At 45.6% G+C, this 17,909-nt stretch overlaps 1 protein-coding gene across 21 annotated transcripts in view; it reads left to right on the top strand.

Moving 5' to 3' along the window:
* LRRFIP1 (LRR binding FLII interacting protein 1) overlaps window positions 1-17,909 on the top strand; it is a 101,949-nt gene that overhangs the window by 58,711 nt on the left and 25,329 nt on the right. For 11 of the 21 annotated variants that reach the window (XM_041411741.1, XM_041411721.1, XM_041411734.1 and 8 more), the window contains 6 exons: window positions 944-1,003; window positions 2,026-2,073; window positions 5,420-5,476; window positions 8,291-8,371; window positions 10,380-10,445; window positions 13,231-13,308. The exons of 5 other annotated variants lie outside the window; for them this stretch is intronic. In XM_041411741.1, coding sequence (XP_041267675.1) covers window positions 944-1,003; window positions 2,026-2,073; window positions 5,420-5,476; window positions 8,291-8,371; window positions 10,380-10,445; window positions 13,231-13,308 — 390 coding nt within the window. The remainder of the gene's footprint in view (window positions 1-943; window positions 1,004-2,025; window positions 2,074-5,419; window positions 5,477-8,290; window positions 8,372-10,379; window positions 10,446-13,230; window positions 13,309-17,909) is intronic. 5 more of the 21 variants (XM_041411722.1, XM_041411729.1, XM_041411724.1 and 2 more) reach the window with 4 other exon arrangements.

The following is a 17,909-nucleotide window of genomic DNA, read 5'->3' on the forward strand; positions in this document are numbered from 1 at the left end:
CATTGTTGCAGGATGCCATTTTTGGAAAATTCATCTTCCATCTTTGGCACTCGGGCTCCTTGCTCTGTGAGGGGCTGGTGGTGCCAGGGCTTCCTTTTTGCAGCTCTGCTTCTCTTCTGTGCAGGAAGTTTTCACTGAAATGAGCCAATATCAGACATTCACTTCTCCCTAGGGCTTCACCACCTCACTGGTCTGTGTGGTTTTACTCTGGACTTTTCTCCTGGAATATTTTTGAAGTGGATGCCTGGACTGCAGGCACCAGAGATGTGCTGAGGTAGCTTTTGGGGAGCTTCTGGATGCTTCTGGCAGAGCAGGCAGCACTACACACTGCAGAACCTCCAGAGATATTCATTAGACCAGGCTAGCAAGTGGAAGGAGGCTCCACAGCGGTGGCTGTGCTGCAAACAGGGACCAGGGGTCCAGGCAGTCCTGGCTTGGCTGTGTCTGTGGCTCCTCCATGGAGAGATTTCTTCAGCAGCTTCCCTGATGATCCTGATCCCATCAACAGCTCCTGCCAGTCCTGTTTCAGGAGTTCTGCAAGCTCAGTTCTGTATCAGGCAGATTTTCCTAGGGAAGCTCAGTAACATCAGCCTTTGTTGAGGCTCTTGAGCCTCTCTTCAGTCCCTTTTCTATTTCATTTGTCCTGGTTCTCCCACTTCCCAGCTGGCTGTCTCTAATCCAACACCATCAGCATGAAATATTGTTGTGTTGTCCATCACTCCTGATTAATTTGTGCATCCTTGTTTTGTATCCTCCCAGCTTCCAAACTTGTGCCTTTGTGCAAGAAATCCTGCATTATCAAAGTTCTTTAGCTGGGGTTTACATCTCCCTGACTATTTTTGTGTTTGTTTGTTGTTTGTTTTGTTTCGGGGCATTCCTTTGATTGACATAACTTATGTTTTCCTCTGTATTCTGATTTTCCTCTCCTCTCATACATTTACAGTCTCATTTGGATTATGCCAGCACCTACCCATTGGTGAGAACAGTCTGCAAGTTGCAGAGTGTGTGTGTGTGTTTATTCAAAAACTAATCATGAAGAAGAAGCTAACATGGGTTGTGATAACTTCTCTGAGATCAGGGTGATCTGGAAGCATCCTGAGGCAGTTTGTGGTCTGTGATGTCAGGATGCCACTTCCCTCTCTCCTCCTGCTCTGACACAGTTCAGATGAGAAGTGACAAATGATTAGAGGGATCTGAGCTGGGTTTAGCTCAGTACTTACCACAGGCAGAGCAGAATGGCTTGGATTTCCCCTAAAACACTGTCTCTGTTAAAGCCTGACCATTGTTGGACCAGCCGTGTCTGGATTTATTTCAGCACAGATCTGGAAAGGAATAAAACTCTCATAACCTCACTGTAAACAGATCTAGCAAAGGTGACAGGATAAACACACTGCCTACTGAAGCTGCAGCTTGTGTTACCTTCACTTTAGAGGACAAAATCAGATTAATAATAATGCTTTGACAGCGAGTGTTTGCTCTGCGAACACTGAGATAAAGCTGCTCCTGAAAGAACAGAAAGGGGCAACGAGGACTAAAGCTCACTTTGAAACATTTCCAGCTGCCTTGTGTTGAACTGGAGGTGTGCTGGTGTCTTCAGGAAGCAAACTGGGCAGTGCAGTTCTCTAGATTCTCCTGCTTTTCCCCTCTCCTTCATTCCCGGCACTATTTCCAATCAGGAGCACAGCGCATCCATTTGTGCCTGACCTACATCCCAGAATAGTTCCAGCACGTTTGGGTGTTTGCATGGCTGTATTGATACAGTCAGGATGGACAGCTGGCAGCTCTGAATTGACTGAGCCCAGCCAGTGTGGCTGATTGGAAGCACAGCTGCTAAATTTAACAGTGCCATCAGCATTTGAGCAATATTCCCTAATAACCGGGCGTTTGACTCCGGGGGTGCATCGGCTGCTGGGCACTCACTGAGCCCTGCTCTGCTCCTCTTGCTGCATGGGGATGTGCATGCCTGGCCCTGCATGGGTGTGCAGCACTCACTGATCTCACCCTGCATTCTTCATCCCACTGCAGGCTGGATTAGAGAGTGAGAGGACCAAAAAGAAGAGCTACTCCAAAGCAGTATGTATTTTTGTCTGTCTCAGAGAGGGTTCTGCCTACAGAGCCACTGTGGCAGGACAAGGAGTGTGTGCAGGTGGGAGAGCTGCCAGCCCAGTGTCAAGGATACACCACAGCTATCAGCACTTGCTAGGCAATAATGAGCATCAGTTCATCTCCAAAATGTGGGATCATCCAAACTCTTATTTCAGTGCTGTGCATAAAGAACACGTGGGAGAACTCAAAACCTTACAGGAGCTACTTGACTTGAGCTGGAACATGACAGAAATAAGAAGGAAAGAAATAGGCAATGTTGAGAGAATGTCATAGAATCCCAAATGGTTTGGGTTAGAAAGGCCCTTAAAGCCCATCTCATTTCACCCCCTGTCATAGTGAATCTTATGGGAAGCAATTCCAGGCAGGCAAAGAGGACACTGATGCCTCAGGTTTTAGCTTTTATATTTTTCAGATTCTGTGCTGCTTTAGTCTGTGGTCTGGGCTTCATATTAGAGGATGGTGAGCTCTCTGCACAGAGCAGGGAGACAAAACAATTCCTTCTCCAGCTGGGGACCAAGGACAAATGATCCAAATCTCAGGCCCAAGAGCACAAACACCGTGGACTGAAGAGAGAAAAACAAGAAGGATGGGACTTCATGGGCTAAAACTGTAAATGGACAATTAAACTCCAATATGGAAATAGAACTTATAAAAGTGAGAGACCCAGTGACCAGTTGTCCATTTTGTGACCATTTTGGTTCATTTTGGGTGCAGCCCTGGCTGGGCTCTTGTGCTGCCCAAGGTGGATCCATTGAGGCCTTTTAATAAATCCCTGCTTTATTCTTTAAGTCATCACAGGTGGAGGCTGGGTTGGGGTTCTTTGCTACACTGGAAGTGAGCAGGGAATTTTTCTGAGGGCTGGAAGTTGGCTGTGGGATTGAGAAAGCCTGAGGGAGCAGCATGAGCCACAGCCTGAGGTAGAAAAAAGCAGAAATGGACAGAGAAATTGTGTCCTTTGTGTGTCAAAAGCAAGAAGAAAATGCAGAGAGAAATAGGGTCAATGAAGGGAGAAAAGTAAAACTGAGTCATTTCAGCCTCTCTAGTATGCACTTTTATTTGTTCCAGTTTTCATGAGGGTCAGATGCTGTGCACGTAAACGTAGCCTAGAACAAAGGTCAGCGAGGTCTGATAAAACTGACCCTGCTCTCCAAGAGCTGCCTGGAGCATTTGCCTTCAAAAATATGCACTGGAGAGGTTTCTGGAGAGGATGGGTCAGAGGGGCAGGGGAAATGGCCTCAGCTCTGGGGCTTCAGGCTCAGATCTGGGAGACCCAAGGCAAATGAGGCAGATTCCTTGAGAAGGGCCTGAACTGCAAAGCGATAACCAGTTACCCTGGGCTTGTGGAAAATTCATCAAGCCAATTCAGCTGGAGGTCCTAAGCAGGGTAATTATTTCAGGGCATAAAGGATGTTACTGTAAATTGACTGTAAGGCTCTTGGCTGTCTCTACGTGACACTAAGTGAAACCTTGGGCCAGATCTCGTTCTTGTAAAAGGAATGTACAGTTGGAAAATAACTTTGTTAGAGAACAGGACAGCTGGGAAGGATCTCAGCTGGTCTGTTCCCAGCTAAGACAGCATCATCTGGGGTTTTTAAGGAGGGAAAAGCAGTTCTTTAGGAGTCTGTATTGCCTGGCGGGCTAAGTGCAGGGAGTGAAGGCAGTTTCATACAAGGTTAGAGTGAAAATACTGATGATAAACAGGAGACAACTTGTCAACGTGGAATAACAGTAAAAACAAATGGGGAATACCACATCTGGGAAAAATGAGGGTACCATTACAAAGTAATAGGATGGTTCAGATAGTGATCTGAGGTTACGTTTAGTCAATATTGCACAGCTGAAAAAGGCAAACAAGTCCTCAGTGTAGCAATAAAAGGGGTGGTGGAGGTAATTGGTTTGCACAGATCATTGCCTTCAGCTGCTGGAGATCCATTTTAACCATTCTTAAGCGTTGGAGAAATTCAAGGAGCTTGGAAAAAAAAAACAAACAAAAAACAACAAAAAAACAACCTGGTAAAAACTGGAAAGAGGCCAAGCTGTGTGAGAAGACTACAGCAGTATTTCAAATCAGTTCTTGAATAAAAGAAACTTGGATGTTTGCCTTCCATTTGGGGTGATAGTATTGCATTTCAATAGAGAATCTAAACTTTTCCCAGAAGTAGCTTTCCCAGCTTGGCTCTGAACTGGTTTCTAAGTTAATTTGTTTAATTTTTCATGCAAGCTGCTGTATAGTAGATGATAAATATTTCTCTTGGAAATTGATTCAGATTAGTTCTAGTGGATTTTCATTTTGGGAACTCATTAAAACATGGACTTCAAAACTTAATTTTAATAGAAGTTCTAATTAAATTTCCACCAAACCCTCAGACCTCAAATACACAGAGTGCTTCCTTGTCTTCAGTGTTAAACCAGGGCTCATTGTGAGGTGATACCAGAACAGTGAATTGCTGGGGAAACCTGAGCTTTTAATGCTGTCTATTGAGGAGACTTTTGGGTCTGTCCTCTCTTCTTCACCACGGCATTCCCAGACTCAGGACTGAGCCACTGATTGTTTTCTTTTATTCCCAGCACTGCTGCCACAGGGATTTGAAGCACCTCGCCTTGTTCGTGGAGCAGTCCTTCTGGGCTTGTTTGTTTTCTCTCCTTTGAAGGAAAACATCTTCCTGACACCAGGGAGGACAGCTGAGCCCACCCAAATCTCCTACTAGCCCCAAGACTGCTGCAGAATCCTGGGGTGTGGCAGATGGCCACTGTCTGGGTTTAATTCTGATGCTCAAAATCAAAAAGAAGAGAATTTATACAGCACTGCATGTTTGCTAAGCTGGGTTTCTCAAATAGAATTAATGCCTCTACTACAATTGCTGTTTTTTAGGTGTTTAGCTGCCTGAGGTATAAATAGCTATAGTGATATATATGCCCTTTATTGTAGTCTCTGATCTCCTTTTTGTCCCCATTTTGTGCCCTATTCCCTTCACAGAGTGTTTGAATATAGAATAATGTTTGAATATAGTAATAACAGGGGAGGCAAAAAAGAAAAAAGAAAGGGGGGGATCAAAAAGGGCAAGCAGGAGTATCCTTGACATTTCTGGCTGTTCTGGAGGCAGTGACACAAATGTTCGTGTCCTCGTGTTTGAAACCATGACCCAGTCCTGCACTGCTCCTGTTCCTGGTGTATCTTTGAAAAGTTCTGTCTCTGCCTTTGCCTTTCATAAGTGATGACATTTGCTTAAAAATTCCCCTTGGGAATGTCAATTTTTCTTCTCTCTTTTTTTGTCTTTCCTTTTTTTTTTTTTTCCCTTTCCTTCCATAACAGACCAATGGTTATGAGGAAGACGTGTATGGATCATCCCAGAGTAGAAAATCTAGCAGGGTTAGTAGATTATTTCTATTGCTACAAAATTCTATCACTCCATTTAATGGGATTAAAGCTAATTAGCAAATTCTTTTTGGCAGTGAAGCAGGTTTTACCTGTCTTGCATGTTGTGGGTTTGGAGTCAGGCATTGGAGGTGCAGCAAGAAGCTGTCTGGGAAATAAAAAATCAAAAATCAGGCCCTGAGTGGGGAGTCTCAGAAATTGGTACAGAGAGATCTTGGAGCCAGAAGTGCTTTAACTTGTAAACAAAACTGGGTAAAAATTACATTGTGGCAGCACTGGCAGGGAGGATTTCCACATGCTGGAAAGAGAACGAGTGCTTTTCAGCCTCTGCAAGGTGTTCGTGCTGTGCTCTAGTACTGAATCTCCTCATTTAGTCCATGCCTTGAGATTTGCATAGTTAAAATGGGCTTTGGCTTTTGAATTTTCCCCAAATGTATGTTGTTTATTTGAAGTTTGCTTAACTAAATGCCTTTGGTTTGGGTTTTTTTTGGTTTTTTTTTTTTTTTTTTCCCCTTTATAAACCATATCCTAGGGTTTCTGGAAACGCCTACAGAGTTGAAGAGCCAGTGCAAGTGTTCCCACTTAACTACTTAACATTGATGGACTTTTATTTCTAGTCCAAAAAAGCTTAATTATTAACTCAGTTGTGAGGATGCAGGTCACAATGTTCCCTCCTGTTCCAGCACAACCAAGTGTTGTGTGTCAATTACAGCAGCTCCTGGCCCTGCTTTGTTAAAAGTTGGGGATTGTGCAAATGATTTTAAGGGGTTGTCCAAGCACAGCCTGGGGCCAGAGGGAGAACTGTTTGGGGTTTGGGTTTTTTTTTTTCCCCTTTATTTGAACAAAGCCAGACAAAAGCTCAGAGCCTGTTGATCTTTGTGCTATCAGGGCTTCTAAAGAAATTTAGTGGTATGCAGCCTAAAGCTCAGTGTTTAGGCCAAAAATAAACTCTTTTAAGCCTCCATTTGTCCAAGTGTTTGAGCAATAACACGCTGAACATGAGAGAGAGTTCAGGGGGTTACTTTGTAGGCATGAAGTTAAGCAGGAGCCTGGATAAACAGTGAAACCTGATATTTCACGTCCATCTAAAATTGTTGCTGCCATATAATTTAGCTGGCATTATGTGGATAAGAGACAATGAAATACTGTTGCTTGAGCTGCTGAGAAAACAGCCTGTCCTGTTGCTGGCACTCTTGCTGGCCCATTTGAGGAGTTCAAGGAGCTTTATTCTGTAGCACTGGTGATAAATGATGTTCTTACTCTTCACTGACATACTCCAGTGCTCCGAGGACTGCAGGGAGAGCGAAATATCTGCAAGAAAGTCATCCAGGGAGAAGGGGTTGTTTGGTTTCCATTTAAATAATTTAAAATCATGCTGGAATTAGCATCTGCAGCGTGGGGGTTTAGTCTGAGCAGGGCTTAATTACAGCAGCATCGTTAGTTCCTTGTAGTTGCTGTTTGGTTTAATCATTAATTAGGAGGGGGAGGAAAGTTTGGGGGTAACTCAGAATAGCTGAAACTTCAAACCAAATTGATGCCAGCCTGGCTGGCACTCACTTTTTAGGAATATTCTCTCCAAAAAGCCCAAGCTGAATCCTAAAGATTGTCAAAGTGACAAGGAAAAATGAAAAAGAGGAAAATTCTTCAGGACAGCAGGGAAATGATGAATGAACCTGCTGGCAATGGCTGTTTCCAAAATAGGTGTCCAGTTTTAAGTCAGAATGGACCGATCTCCATGTGCACACTGCACTTGCAGTGTCACGGCTTGATCCCTTAAATATGATTAATGCCATGTGCCAAATAGTCCACGTGCAGATTGCAAACTCTAAGCAGGAATGAAAGTAATTTCTTAAAGTTCGGGCTTCCTTTCAGTCAAAGTCTCGTGGTACAGGCATTGTTTGGGGGGTTTTGGTTTGTGGCTGGTTGTTTCTTGGGTTAGGTTTTTTTTGAAGTTGGACAATGATTTGCTCTCAGCCTGTACCTGTGGTTATTGTGTCAGATCTAAATTTCTCTTTGCTCGCAGTGACAGACGAAAGCAAACAAATTTCTTTAATTTGCCACAGATCTCCCTCCTTTGTGAGGAAATCAACACCTCCATGGACCACAGTGGAGGCAAGGATGAGTTAGGGTTTGTGAGGAGCTGACTGCTGGAAGCAGAGAGCCTTGGCTGTCTAGACCCCCATGAGAAGTGTTTGGAAAGGAAAGGTGTCACGGAATAGGTGTGAAAGGAGAGCTCTGGAGAGCAGCAGAGGAGGTGAAGGTGTGAGATCTTTCAGAACAAGCCTTCTCATTAAGATCCCCGAAGTGGACCAAAAGTGTGGGGATGACTGGATGCAAGGCAGAAAGCAGGGAGAGAAGGTATTGGATTTAAAGAAGGTGTTTCATGGACACAGTCTCACTTCTTGGAGGAGTTTTCTCCCCACTCAGTCTTGACGTATCTGACAGTGGGCTGCTCACACTTCCTGCTGGGCACAGCCAGCAGTTTTGGTCCCTGGCTTCGCTCCCCATCTCCCAGCATCTCACCTTCTCCTAGGGGATGTAACTTACAGGACATAAACTCCTCAGGGTGTCAGGAGGAAGCTGACCAGATCTCTGACCAGTGCATTTTTACAGTGCTTCAAAGGTCCCACAATTTTCACACATCCTCACAGCTTTAATGCAGTTCTCTCTTCTTTTTGCATCTGTGACCACTTTGACTGCTTTGCAGTTTGTTTTCACTTAATTTACTTTTTGCTTCCCATTTAAAGGAATAAAGAATGAAGCTGAGTTCTCAAGGAGTTTGTTTTTTTTTTTTCTTTGTTAATGCAGGCTTCCTACTACTCTGACCTGGGTCTCCCCAACAGCAGCTATGCTTCCACATCTCAACTTTCTTCCCAAAATGGAAATTGGGTCTGTTGCCCTCTGGCTTCACCTGGCCTGGACTTAGTTTGGATAATACAACCTCTTGTACTTAGGAACCAATTTGAGCCAATTGTCAAGAGTCTCTGTAGCTCTTTTTAGTGAAACTTTAAAAAAAAGCTCCAAACAAATCCGACCTTTTAAGATTGGAATGAGTAATGGAAAACTTTTCAAACGAGCACAGTCAGTTTTCCTTTGCTGCTCCTCCCTTTCCTTGTCTGCCATTGGCCTGGAGAGATAAGGGAAATCTTAATTACCTGAAGTTCTCTATTTGAGGCAGCTCCTCTGCCTGGCGTGTCGGTCTGGTGAGCTTGAGAAAATCCAGTCTGCACCACACAAAATTACAGGGAAGCAATTCTCAGAGTGCTGGGAGAACATCAGTGGAGCTGTAAAACCCCTGGGAGGTTGCATTGTCCCCTGTGTGTGGCAGAGCTGGGTGCCAGCAGAGCTCCAGCAGGGCTCCAGGTCCTGCCTGGGGACACAGCACGGGGTGTGGATGGGGCACTGGCAGCAGGACCTGGCCTCAAGCCCTGGGCTGGGGATCACTGCTGGAGTGTCTCTAGCACCCAGCTCTGCCAGACACAGAGTGCTCTGGGTTGGTTTAAATTTTGCATTTTTGGGGGGGATGGTTACTAACACTTGTTTCAGGCTGCTCTGACTGAAACACTTCTAATTGTTTCCTGAATTAGTTGAGTTTTCTCTGCATTTGTGAATAATGAAACATCCAGGAGATGATCTTACAGCTGTGTGAAACACTAACAGCGTGTACTTTGAAGCACTTCTGTGTAGCTCTTTTTCTGGCTTTGGTTGAAGTGAGGAGAAACCCCAGTTCTGGCTCCTGTACACAAATGTGTGGGAGACAATAACAGCTTAACAACCTAAAATTAAATTTGCTGTTTTGCTTTTGCATACTGTCTGTGTCCTCCCTTCCTGCAGGAAATGCACGTGCCTGCTTGGTATTCTTAGTCTTTGGGAGCAGAGATCTAATGCTTTCATGGCGCACATGACTAATATTCTCTGTACTGGGTTTCCTTCTGTTGTCATGTAGTGATCCTAATCTGTCACCGAGCGGGTTCATTCTGCTGTAGGCCCCTTTTTTTTCTGTTGAATTGACTGTGCCAAAACAAAAAGTGTTGTGCTTGTCTCCCCCAGCCCTCCCTGCTGTACAGCGATGCCCTGCCAGCCAGGAGTTACAGGGTTTGTTGTGCTGATGCTCTGAACACCAACACCAGAGCCACTCACCCCCAGCCATGCACATCTTGTCCCCTGCCTCTGTAATTCCCCTGGGGTGCATTTGTCTCAGCCCCTGGTGTCCCACCCATCTGAATGCCACCTGTGTGATGCTGTTTGTGATGCACACCTGGATTTGCTGATGCTTCCTTTTAATTCCTGTTGGGATTGTGCTCATGGGGTTGTGATGCTGCCAGGGAATTGTCTTCCTCGGTGTCTTTCCGGGAGCAGGACAGAGAGGCAACATCAATTCTTGCTGGTTGCTCAACAACTCACAAAAATCTGTCCACAAATTTATTTTTTTTAGACAAATTCCTGCCTTCTTGTTTAAAATGAGCTTCTCAGAATTTTTTCTCAAAGCTTAAAGGTAGAGTTTCCTACTCCCCTTGCATTTCCTGAGCCATATATCTCTGTGCTAAACCGGAGTCTGTCTTAAAATATAGTAATTCTTCATTTATTAATTTACTAAACTGGCTGGTAAGTGAAGCTCATCACTGCCAGCACCAGCAATGCAGGTGAAACACGGGATCAGTGTAAGAATTGATGTAGCCATTTCACGGACAGGCAGTCAAACCATTAAATGAAAGTCGAGCTGCAGCCCTGGGAGAAGGGCTGGTGCCACATCTGGGGGCTGTGTCACATCCTGCACGTCAGGTCTCCTTGGCTCTTCCCTTGCATGCTGCTTGTGCCTGCAGCCAGGAGCTGTCCTGTCCTTGCCCACGGTGCTGGCTGGGTTTGTGCCCGTGCTGACTCTGTGTTTTCATTGTAGGCCTCTGTGTACGAGGAGAGCGTTTACAGCGGGAGCCGGCGCTATAGTGCCCCCAGTTCCCGCGCTGTAAGAGCTTTTCTGCTTTTCCCTGCTCTGTCTCTGTCCTTTGCCGGGCTGGGGAGCCTTCCACCTGGGCTGTGTGACATCTCTAGGCAGCAGGAGTGGGAGCACCACGAGCTTCCGTGAAGCAGTGATCAATGGGAGCGCATCCCTCTGTGGGACAGGGTATCCGCTTCTGCCTCACGCTCGGTTTGCAGATAAAACACCTTGGAAAGGCCATACATGAGATCCTTTACCCTCCCTGAGACTTAATTCTTCTTGTCTAAACTGAGAAAAATACGAGTTTAAAACGTAATCAGCCAAAAATTCAAAAATCAGTTCCACGTAAGCAGTGTGAAGTAAATTATTTTTGGGAATAGATGGGTTGCTTAGTTTTGTTTCTTGGATTTATAGTCAAATGTATTTTACATTTATATATGTGACAGTGCTTCCAAAATGTGCGTTCTTGAGAGTGGAGGGCTCTGTCATGGATAGGGAGCAACAGTATAAGGAATAACCATATAAATTGTTTATTTTCAAAAAAAGAAACTCCAGGAATTGATTTACAGATTAAAAGGCAGAAATGCCTTCATATCTCCTCTGTGAGCACTTGGGCCATCTGCTGCTGTTGTGTCCACCTGGAAAAAACAAAAAAAAAAAGAAAAAAAGCCAATCTCTAGATTTCTCAGTCCTCCTCTGTGGGCCCACTGCTTATTCTGCCTCTCATCCCTGAACCCAACCAAGAAAACCCCAGCAAACAAATAACCACCATCTAAGGCCGTAGGAGTGAAAAGCCTCGAGACAGAGCACTGATGTTAACTTTAAACATCACATTTTTATTAGCTTGAAGGAGGAAACACTTTCAAGAATGCTTACTGAGCACTTGTTAGTCCTTCAAGAGCTGTGCCATCCTCTTGCCACGCCACTGATTCACATCATTTACAGCAAACCTATCAGCCCAAAACCTGTTTGCAAGTCTTTTACGGGCTGTCAATGACATGAGGACAAAAACCCTCCATCCCTATCCCACCCTGAGCCACCCACAGGTATTTATTTGTGTGTGACCCAGCCTCTCCAGTTCCTGGAGTAATGAGAGAGTTGGAACAGGAGGGCTTTGCCTCAGAGGCAGCGACCTTGTCACAACACCTGTGGTTGTTTTAACGCCTCTGAACCTTGCAGCGCTTTTAACCTGGAGAGGGAGTGTCACCTTGGGTGGCTGTTCCCAAAAAATGTTTTTGGAAGGGCAGGTGGATGCAGGGGGTGAGGCTGAAAGCGGCCTTGCTTGGTCACAGCCACTTCCACAGCCAGGGCTGCAATGCACAGGGAGCAGCTGTGGAATAACTAGGGCCTGGAAACATTAATATGGGACTCATTAGTAATTACAACTTTTTCCCTGTCACACGTTTCAAATTTATTGTAAACCCTCCTTTTGTTAAACATAAAACACTGCAGTGACCAAACAAAATCTGTATTTTTACTTCAGTGCTTTTTGCCTTTAATTTAGGAATTACTGTGTGACTGGCAGTAGTTGGAAACAGTGTGCAGCAGAGTTTTATACTGTGCATACTCTCACCTCTGAAATTAAGATCAGGTGCACAAAGCCAGTGTAGGACACGGAGTCCCACAATGGATGGGCTTGGAAGGGACATTAAAGGCCACCTGAGCAGGATCACCTTCCACTCTCCCAGAGTGCTCCAAGCCCTGTCCAGCACTGACCATTCCAGGGATGGAATGCCTGGAAGCATTCAAGCCCCAGCTGCTCTGGCCACCCTCGGGGTGCTCCGAGGGCACTGCCCTGCCCGAGGGCTGTGCCCCTTGCACGGGATGTTTTGTGGGCAGTGCCTGACGCTGTGCTTGTGCTCTGGCTGGGGTTATTTCCAGCTTACCCTCTCACCATTCATTAGTGCTGCAAGCTTGATTTGCAGGTGATGCTGTGCTGCTGTGTTACTGTGACTAATGACAATGGAGCAGCCCTGCAGTGGCCTGGCTGTTCCTCTAGTGGCCAGGTGACTTAAGAAAAAAAAGCCCTGAAAAAACCCACAGCATCTCCAAAGTGCAATAATTCTTCAGATTTCTGTGTGTTTGTATCTGAGAAACAGTCCTAATCACCTCTGAAATAAACTCATTATTTCCAGGGTAAGTTTTAGTTCTGTTTCCCTGATGCTTTAAACTTTTATTTCCCTGCTCCATTTCTACTGCTTTAAAACCTCTGGAAATAAAACATAATGGACATCTTCCTTGTACTTGTCAGCAACCAGCCAGCCCTGTCCTGCATCTCTGCTTAGATGTTTCCTTTCAAAAAAAGCTACAAGACTTTCTTTGGCAGGAGATGAGGACTGCAGGTGCTGGAAAACCAGGAGAGAGACTCAGTCTCTGAGCTGGGCTCAGTTTTTACTTTAATCCCCTCATAGATGGATGTTTCTTCCTTTCATTTTATATGTGCACAATGTTGGGAACACGGTAAAGTGATTCACCAGAGAGCCTCAGAGCTCTTGGAAAGTATTAGGATCGAGGCTTTTGTAGAAAAACTGAATTGTTTACTTGTCATTGGTACCTGAAAAGATATAAATAAATTATTAGTGTTCTAAGAATTGAGTCAAGACTCTACTTGAACTGCCAGTGGAATTACTGCTTGCTTTAATTTTCAAATTAACAATTCTCTGTTTTTCACTGCTGTTCCTTTGTCCAGCTGCATGTAACCATCTCTTTAACTAATTTCAGATGTGATGCTCTACATCCTCTCCTGCTTCCCTTGCCAGTTCTAATGGCTTTCTCTTTTCTCTGCCTGCTGTTCCTGGTTTTCCTGCTGCAGCCTTCTGAGTACAGCTGCTACCTTGGTTCGGGATCTCGGGCATCCTCCAGAGCCAGCTCTGCTCGGGCCAGTCCAGTGGTGAGCTCCTCTATTTCTCTTTGCCCCTCAACTATTTCATTCCTCTCTCCTTCAAGGTCTTTTGTGTACAGAGAGGTCACTGTCCCTCCTGAGTTTCTTAGGGTGTTAATTGGACCTTCTGGGCAGTGCTTAAGACAAAGAAACCAGAGGAGGAATTGCAAAACTGATGTGATTTCTTTGCAGATGTATGTTTTTACAACAGAAAGTGCACTTGGGACTCTCATGACAATGCTGTGTTTGCTTTAAATGGAGAAAAAAAGCCCAGCAAGGTTATTGTGGAAAAGACTGGGATGTTGCTTGGAGTGCTGTGTCTCCTTTGAGGGAGCAGGGAACCCTAAATCTTCCTGCAGCATTCAAGCAGTTCAGTTTCTCTCCACTGAGCAGTGTTTTGGTGCAGAGCTGCAGGGCTCTCCAGAGGTTGGATTTGAATATCTTTGTGGGACTGCAGAGTGCCAGGCACTGCAGTCTTTAGCATGGTGAAGTGCTAGAGGGATAAAGAGCCCCCAGCCAGGGCTGAGCAATGCTCAAGTGCTAATGATGCCTCAGGGTTTAGCTTTTATATTTTTCAGATTCTGTGCTGCTTTAGTGTGTGGGTCTGGTCTTCATATTAGGGGATGGTGAGCTCTCTGCACAGAGCAGGGAGAGAAAACAATTCCTTCTCTAGCTGGGGAACAAGGACAAATGATCCAAAAGCATAAACAACGTGGACTGAAGAGAGAAAACAAGAAGGATGGGACTTCATGGGCTAAAGCTGTAAATGGACAATTAAACTCCAATATGGAAATAGAACTTATAAAAGTGAGAGACCCAGTGACCAGTTGTCCATTTTGTGACCATTTTGGTTCGTTTTGGGTGTAGCCCTGGCTGGGCTCCTGTGCTGCCCAAGGTGTGTCCATTGAGGCCTTTTAATAAATCCCTGCTTTATTCTTTAGCTCTGTCTGGCCTCTGTTCCAGGTCAGCCTTCACAAGGCATCACTGAAGGCTTGGCCACCCCCTGCTTTTAGGGAGTTTCTGTCTTTAATTTTTTTATGGCACCTTGTGCTTTCTCTCTGTGGCTGTTCCTCTCCCTGGCTGTTTTCAGCTCTGTGTATCTTTCTGATTTATTTCCAAGCATGGGGACAGCTGCTGAGTGCTCTAGGATGTCTGGTAGAGGAAACATGCAGCTTACAGTAAACTAAAATATAACAACATTAATTTGCCACAGAGAGTGAGTTTTGGAGTCTGCCATTTGAAAACTGATGCAACAGAGCTGTGTGCTCTGAAGTTTTGGTGCTCCAAGGGTACATTCACTTTTTAAAACTATTAAAAAACAGAGGGATTTTCATTGCACACTGAATGTCAGCCGGTGAGCTATAAATAAATCAGTCTTTTAATTAGCCCCTGAACCTGAGTCCCTGAGCTATGAGTTCTTACAGAATATAACTTGTATTAGTAATACATCTTAAATGCCTTTGCAAACTGAATTTCAATTACCCCCAAAGCAAAACCTAACCAGAATAAACAGGGATTCCATTACAGTTCTGTGAGGGCACTAAGAACTGGGTACCCACAGTGCAGTTGGTTCCCATCAGGTGTTTTCTGTGTGCCAGCTGAGTCACTCCTGCAAGCTGCTTATGGGAATCACAGGATGCTTGGAGGTGCAAGGGAGGTTTTGGGCTCTAAATTCCCTGCTTACACTTTGGCCTCTTGGTATGCAAGGGGCTGGAGATGCTTTGCTGAGTCAGCACCAAGCTGAATCTGCTCTGCAGGGAGCCAGCAGGCACTCCTTAAATTACCTTTCTTTGCTTTAATTAGTGGTTTATTCCCGCTGTGAAGAGCTTCCCTTGTCTCTGTCACCTTGAAGGAGAGCAGAGTTAATGTCATAGTGAGTCCAGCTGATCCTGAAAGTTCTCATTGCTACACAGGGTCAATCCAGCAGCACCTTGTGATTATACTATTTTTTTTTTTCCTGCATTAAACAGACATTGCTTTTCCTGTAGCTCAAAGGGAGGGATCACTTTTACTGACAATCTTCAAAGTCTTCTTGTAGAGTTTTTAGTCTGGTGCTTGAGAGTAGAGAATGATTCCATGGAACTTTCTAAATTAAAGCATACAATAGCTTGCCACTGCAGCTCTGAAATTTTTTTCTCAGAGTTTTGTTTCCCCTCCTATCTCTGTTCACTGAGCAGTGAGCAAAAAGCAGCAGTAGTTTCCCTGCAGTGGTTTTCCTGCTGTGCACAGCTTTGCTAGTTCATGTTCTCACTTGTGTTGCCATGTTGGTAATGCAGTCAAAGGCAGAAAGACACTTAAACACAGTGTGTGAATATTTATCTTTGTAGCTATTTTAAGATTTCACTATATCTGAATGAAGTTTGCTGTTTGTTTATTTTTCTTGAACATTTTTCATGTCATCCCACTGGCGATTATCTGCTGTCCTTGCAGTTACTGCAGATATGCAAATATGTTGTTTAATATTAAACCATCCTCACATAAAGTACAGATCTTAACACTACTGAGAGCAAACATCAGATATTTCTGTACAGGTGGGCCTGAGCTCTCAGCATGTTTTGGCAGAGCTGGACTTTTTATATGAATTGCAGGAGTGGTGTTATTTTTCTTTTCTAAATCAAGAAGCTACTAGTGAAAAGCAATTATTTCTAAATCTGAAACAGGCTCAGGATGCAATAGTATTTGTCTGAAGGCTCTCTAAGGCAAAGCAGGCAAAACAAGAGGAGAGGGCAGGTTTTGCTATGCTGGGATGATGATGATGGTTCATCCTGCCTCTCCCTTCTTGTGGAGCCTCAGGCAGCAACACGAGCAGTGGGGGTTCAGCCTGAGCACACACAGAGCTGTAGAATATCCTGAGCTGGAAGGGACTCACAGTGATCATCAATCCAAGCCCTGCACAGACACCCCAACAATCCCACCCTGTGCATCCCGGGAGTGTTGTCCACTGGCAGCCTGGGGCTGTGCCCGTTCCCTGGGGAGCCTGGGCAGTGCCCAGCACTCTCCGGGGGCAGAACCTTTCCCTGAGCTCCAGCCTGAGCCTGCCCTGACACAGCTCCAGCCGTTCCCTGGGTTCTGTCCCTGTCACAGGGAGCAGAGGCTGGAGCTGCCCCAGGGGAGGAGGATGTCAGCCATGCTGAGCTCTGCCCTCCCTCTCCTCTGCTCCAGCTGAACAAACCTGCTGCCCTCAGGTGCTCCTTGTACAGCCCTGCAGCCCTATCCCTATCTTCTGTCCCTCCTTTGGAGGCTCTCTAACAGCTTTAGATCTTATCTAAAACTGCCCCCAGCACTGGAGGTGAGGCTGCCCCAGGCCAGAGCAGACAGAACAATCCCCTCCCCGGCCTGGCTGGCACTGCTGGGGTGATCCCCCAGGACAGGGATGTCCCTCCTGGCTCCAGGCACTGCTGACTCACATCCAACTGGCCAGGGACCAGGACTTCCAGATCCCTGCTGCTCTGCGGGCTCTCTCTCCCCAGTGTGTCCCTGCATCCAGGGCACACCCCAGTGCCCAGCTGTGAGCACCTTTTGTCACTGGCAGACACTTACTGTGCTCTCACCAGAAATAAAATGAAGACAACTGACAGACTTAACTGTGGTGGAGGCACTTATGAAGCCTTGCCTTCTCTCTGCCTGCAGGTTTAGGGTAGGTTGTATCCTAGCCCTGCCTCTGACAGTCTGGATGTGCTTTGGGCCCCTCTGCAGTGAGGATTTGCTGCAGTGCTAACTTGCATTTCTGGGCTGATAAGTTTGTTTAGGCAGTGACGTTCGGCATAGCACTCATTCCTGAGAGAGGATTCTTCTCACAAACCCTCCTCAGACCTGACAATTTCAGCAGTGGCTTTCCCCTGCTGACTTTGAAAGGCTTGTTGCTAATTGCTAGAGCTCAGGTGGCTCTCAGAGAAGCAGCAGGAGCTCTGTTACTGCCTGCCCCAGCCCAGCTGATCAGACAGGTAAGATGAGGGTTGTTGGAGGTGCTGTACTGACTGCAGTACCTCTTTTCTTCCTCTTAATTCCAGGGTTTGTAGGTACCATCCTGTGTTCAGCTCTAGCCTAACAATTTTTCTCTGCTGTGAGCCGTATTTCCATTTCAAGCTGTGCTACTTTAAGGGCAGGAAATGATTTTAATTTGATTTGTCACCAAAAATCCCCCTTGCTTTCGTGAGGAAGTTGAGCTAAGTGTAAGATCTGAGCCAGAGCTGAGCAGGGACAGCCACGGACTGGACACTGAAGCTGCTCTGATAACCCGAGCATGGGACATGGCACAGACAGAAGAATTCCAGGCTTTCCTTCCCTGGCCTTGTTCAGGAGCCTGGAAGCTGGAAACTGTGCCTCAGTCCTGGTCTTTCATTGAATTCAAGATCCCTGTACTTGCAGTAGGTGTTTGGTTGGATGCTCTGTGGCGATGCTGCAGGAACTAATTTTGGTCTGGACACTCCACTGGTGGCAAAGAGCTTCACTCTAAAAGGGTTAATCCTTTTAATCTATGGAAAACAGGCACTTTAGCCATATAAAGGCTTGTGGGGTGATCTTGCTCACGTTATGTTTCCAGCTGTGGTGAGCTCTGATATTGCTGACATTTTTGTAATGTGGCTCTGGATTTATTCCGAAATTGCTGT

This window comes from Onychostruthus taczanowskii, unplaced genomic scaffold, assembly GCF_017590055.1.
Source record: "Onychostruthus taczanowskii isolate IOZ18803 unplaced genomic scaffold, ASM1759005v1 scaffold37, whole genome shotgun sequence".
Classification (NCBI taxonomy): Eukaryota; Metazoa; Chordata; class Aves; order Passeriformes; family Passeridae; genus Onychostruthus; species Onychostruthus taczanowskii.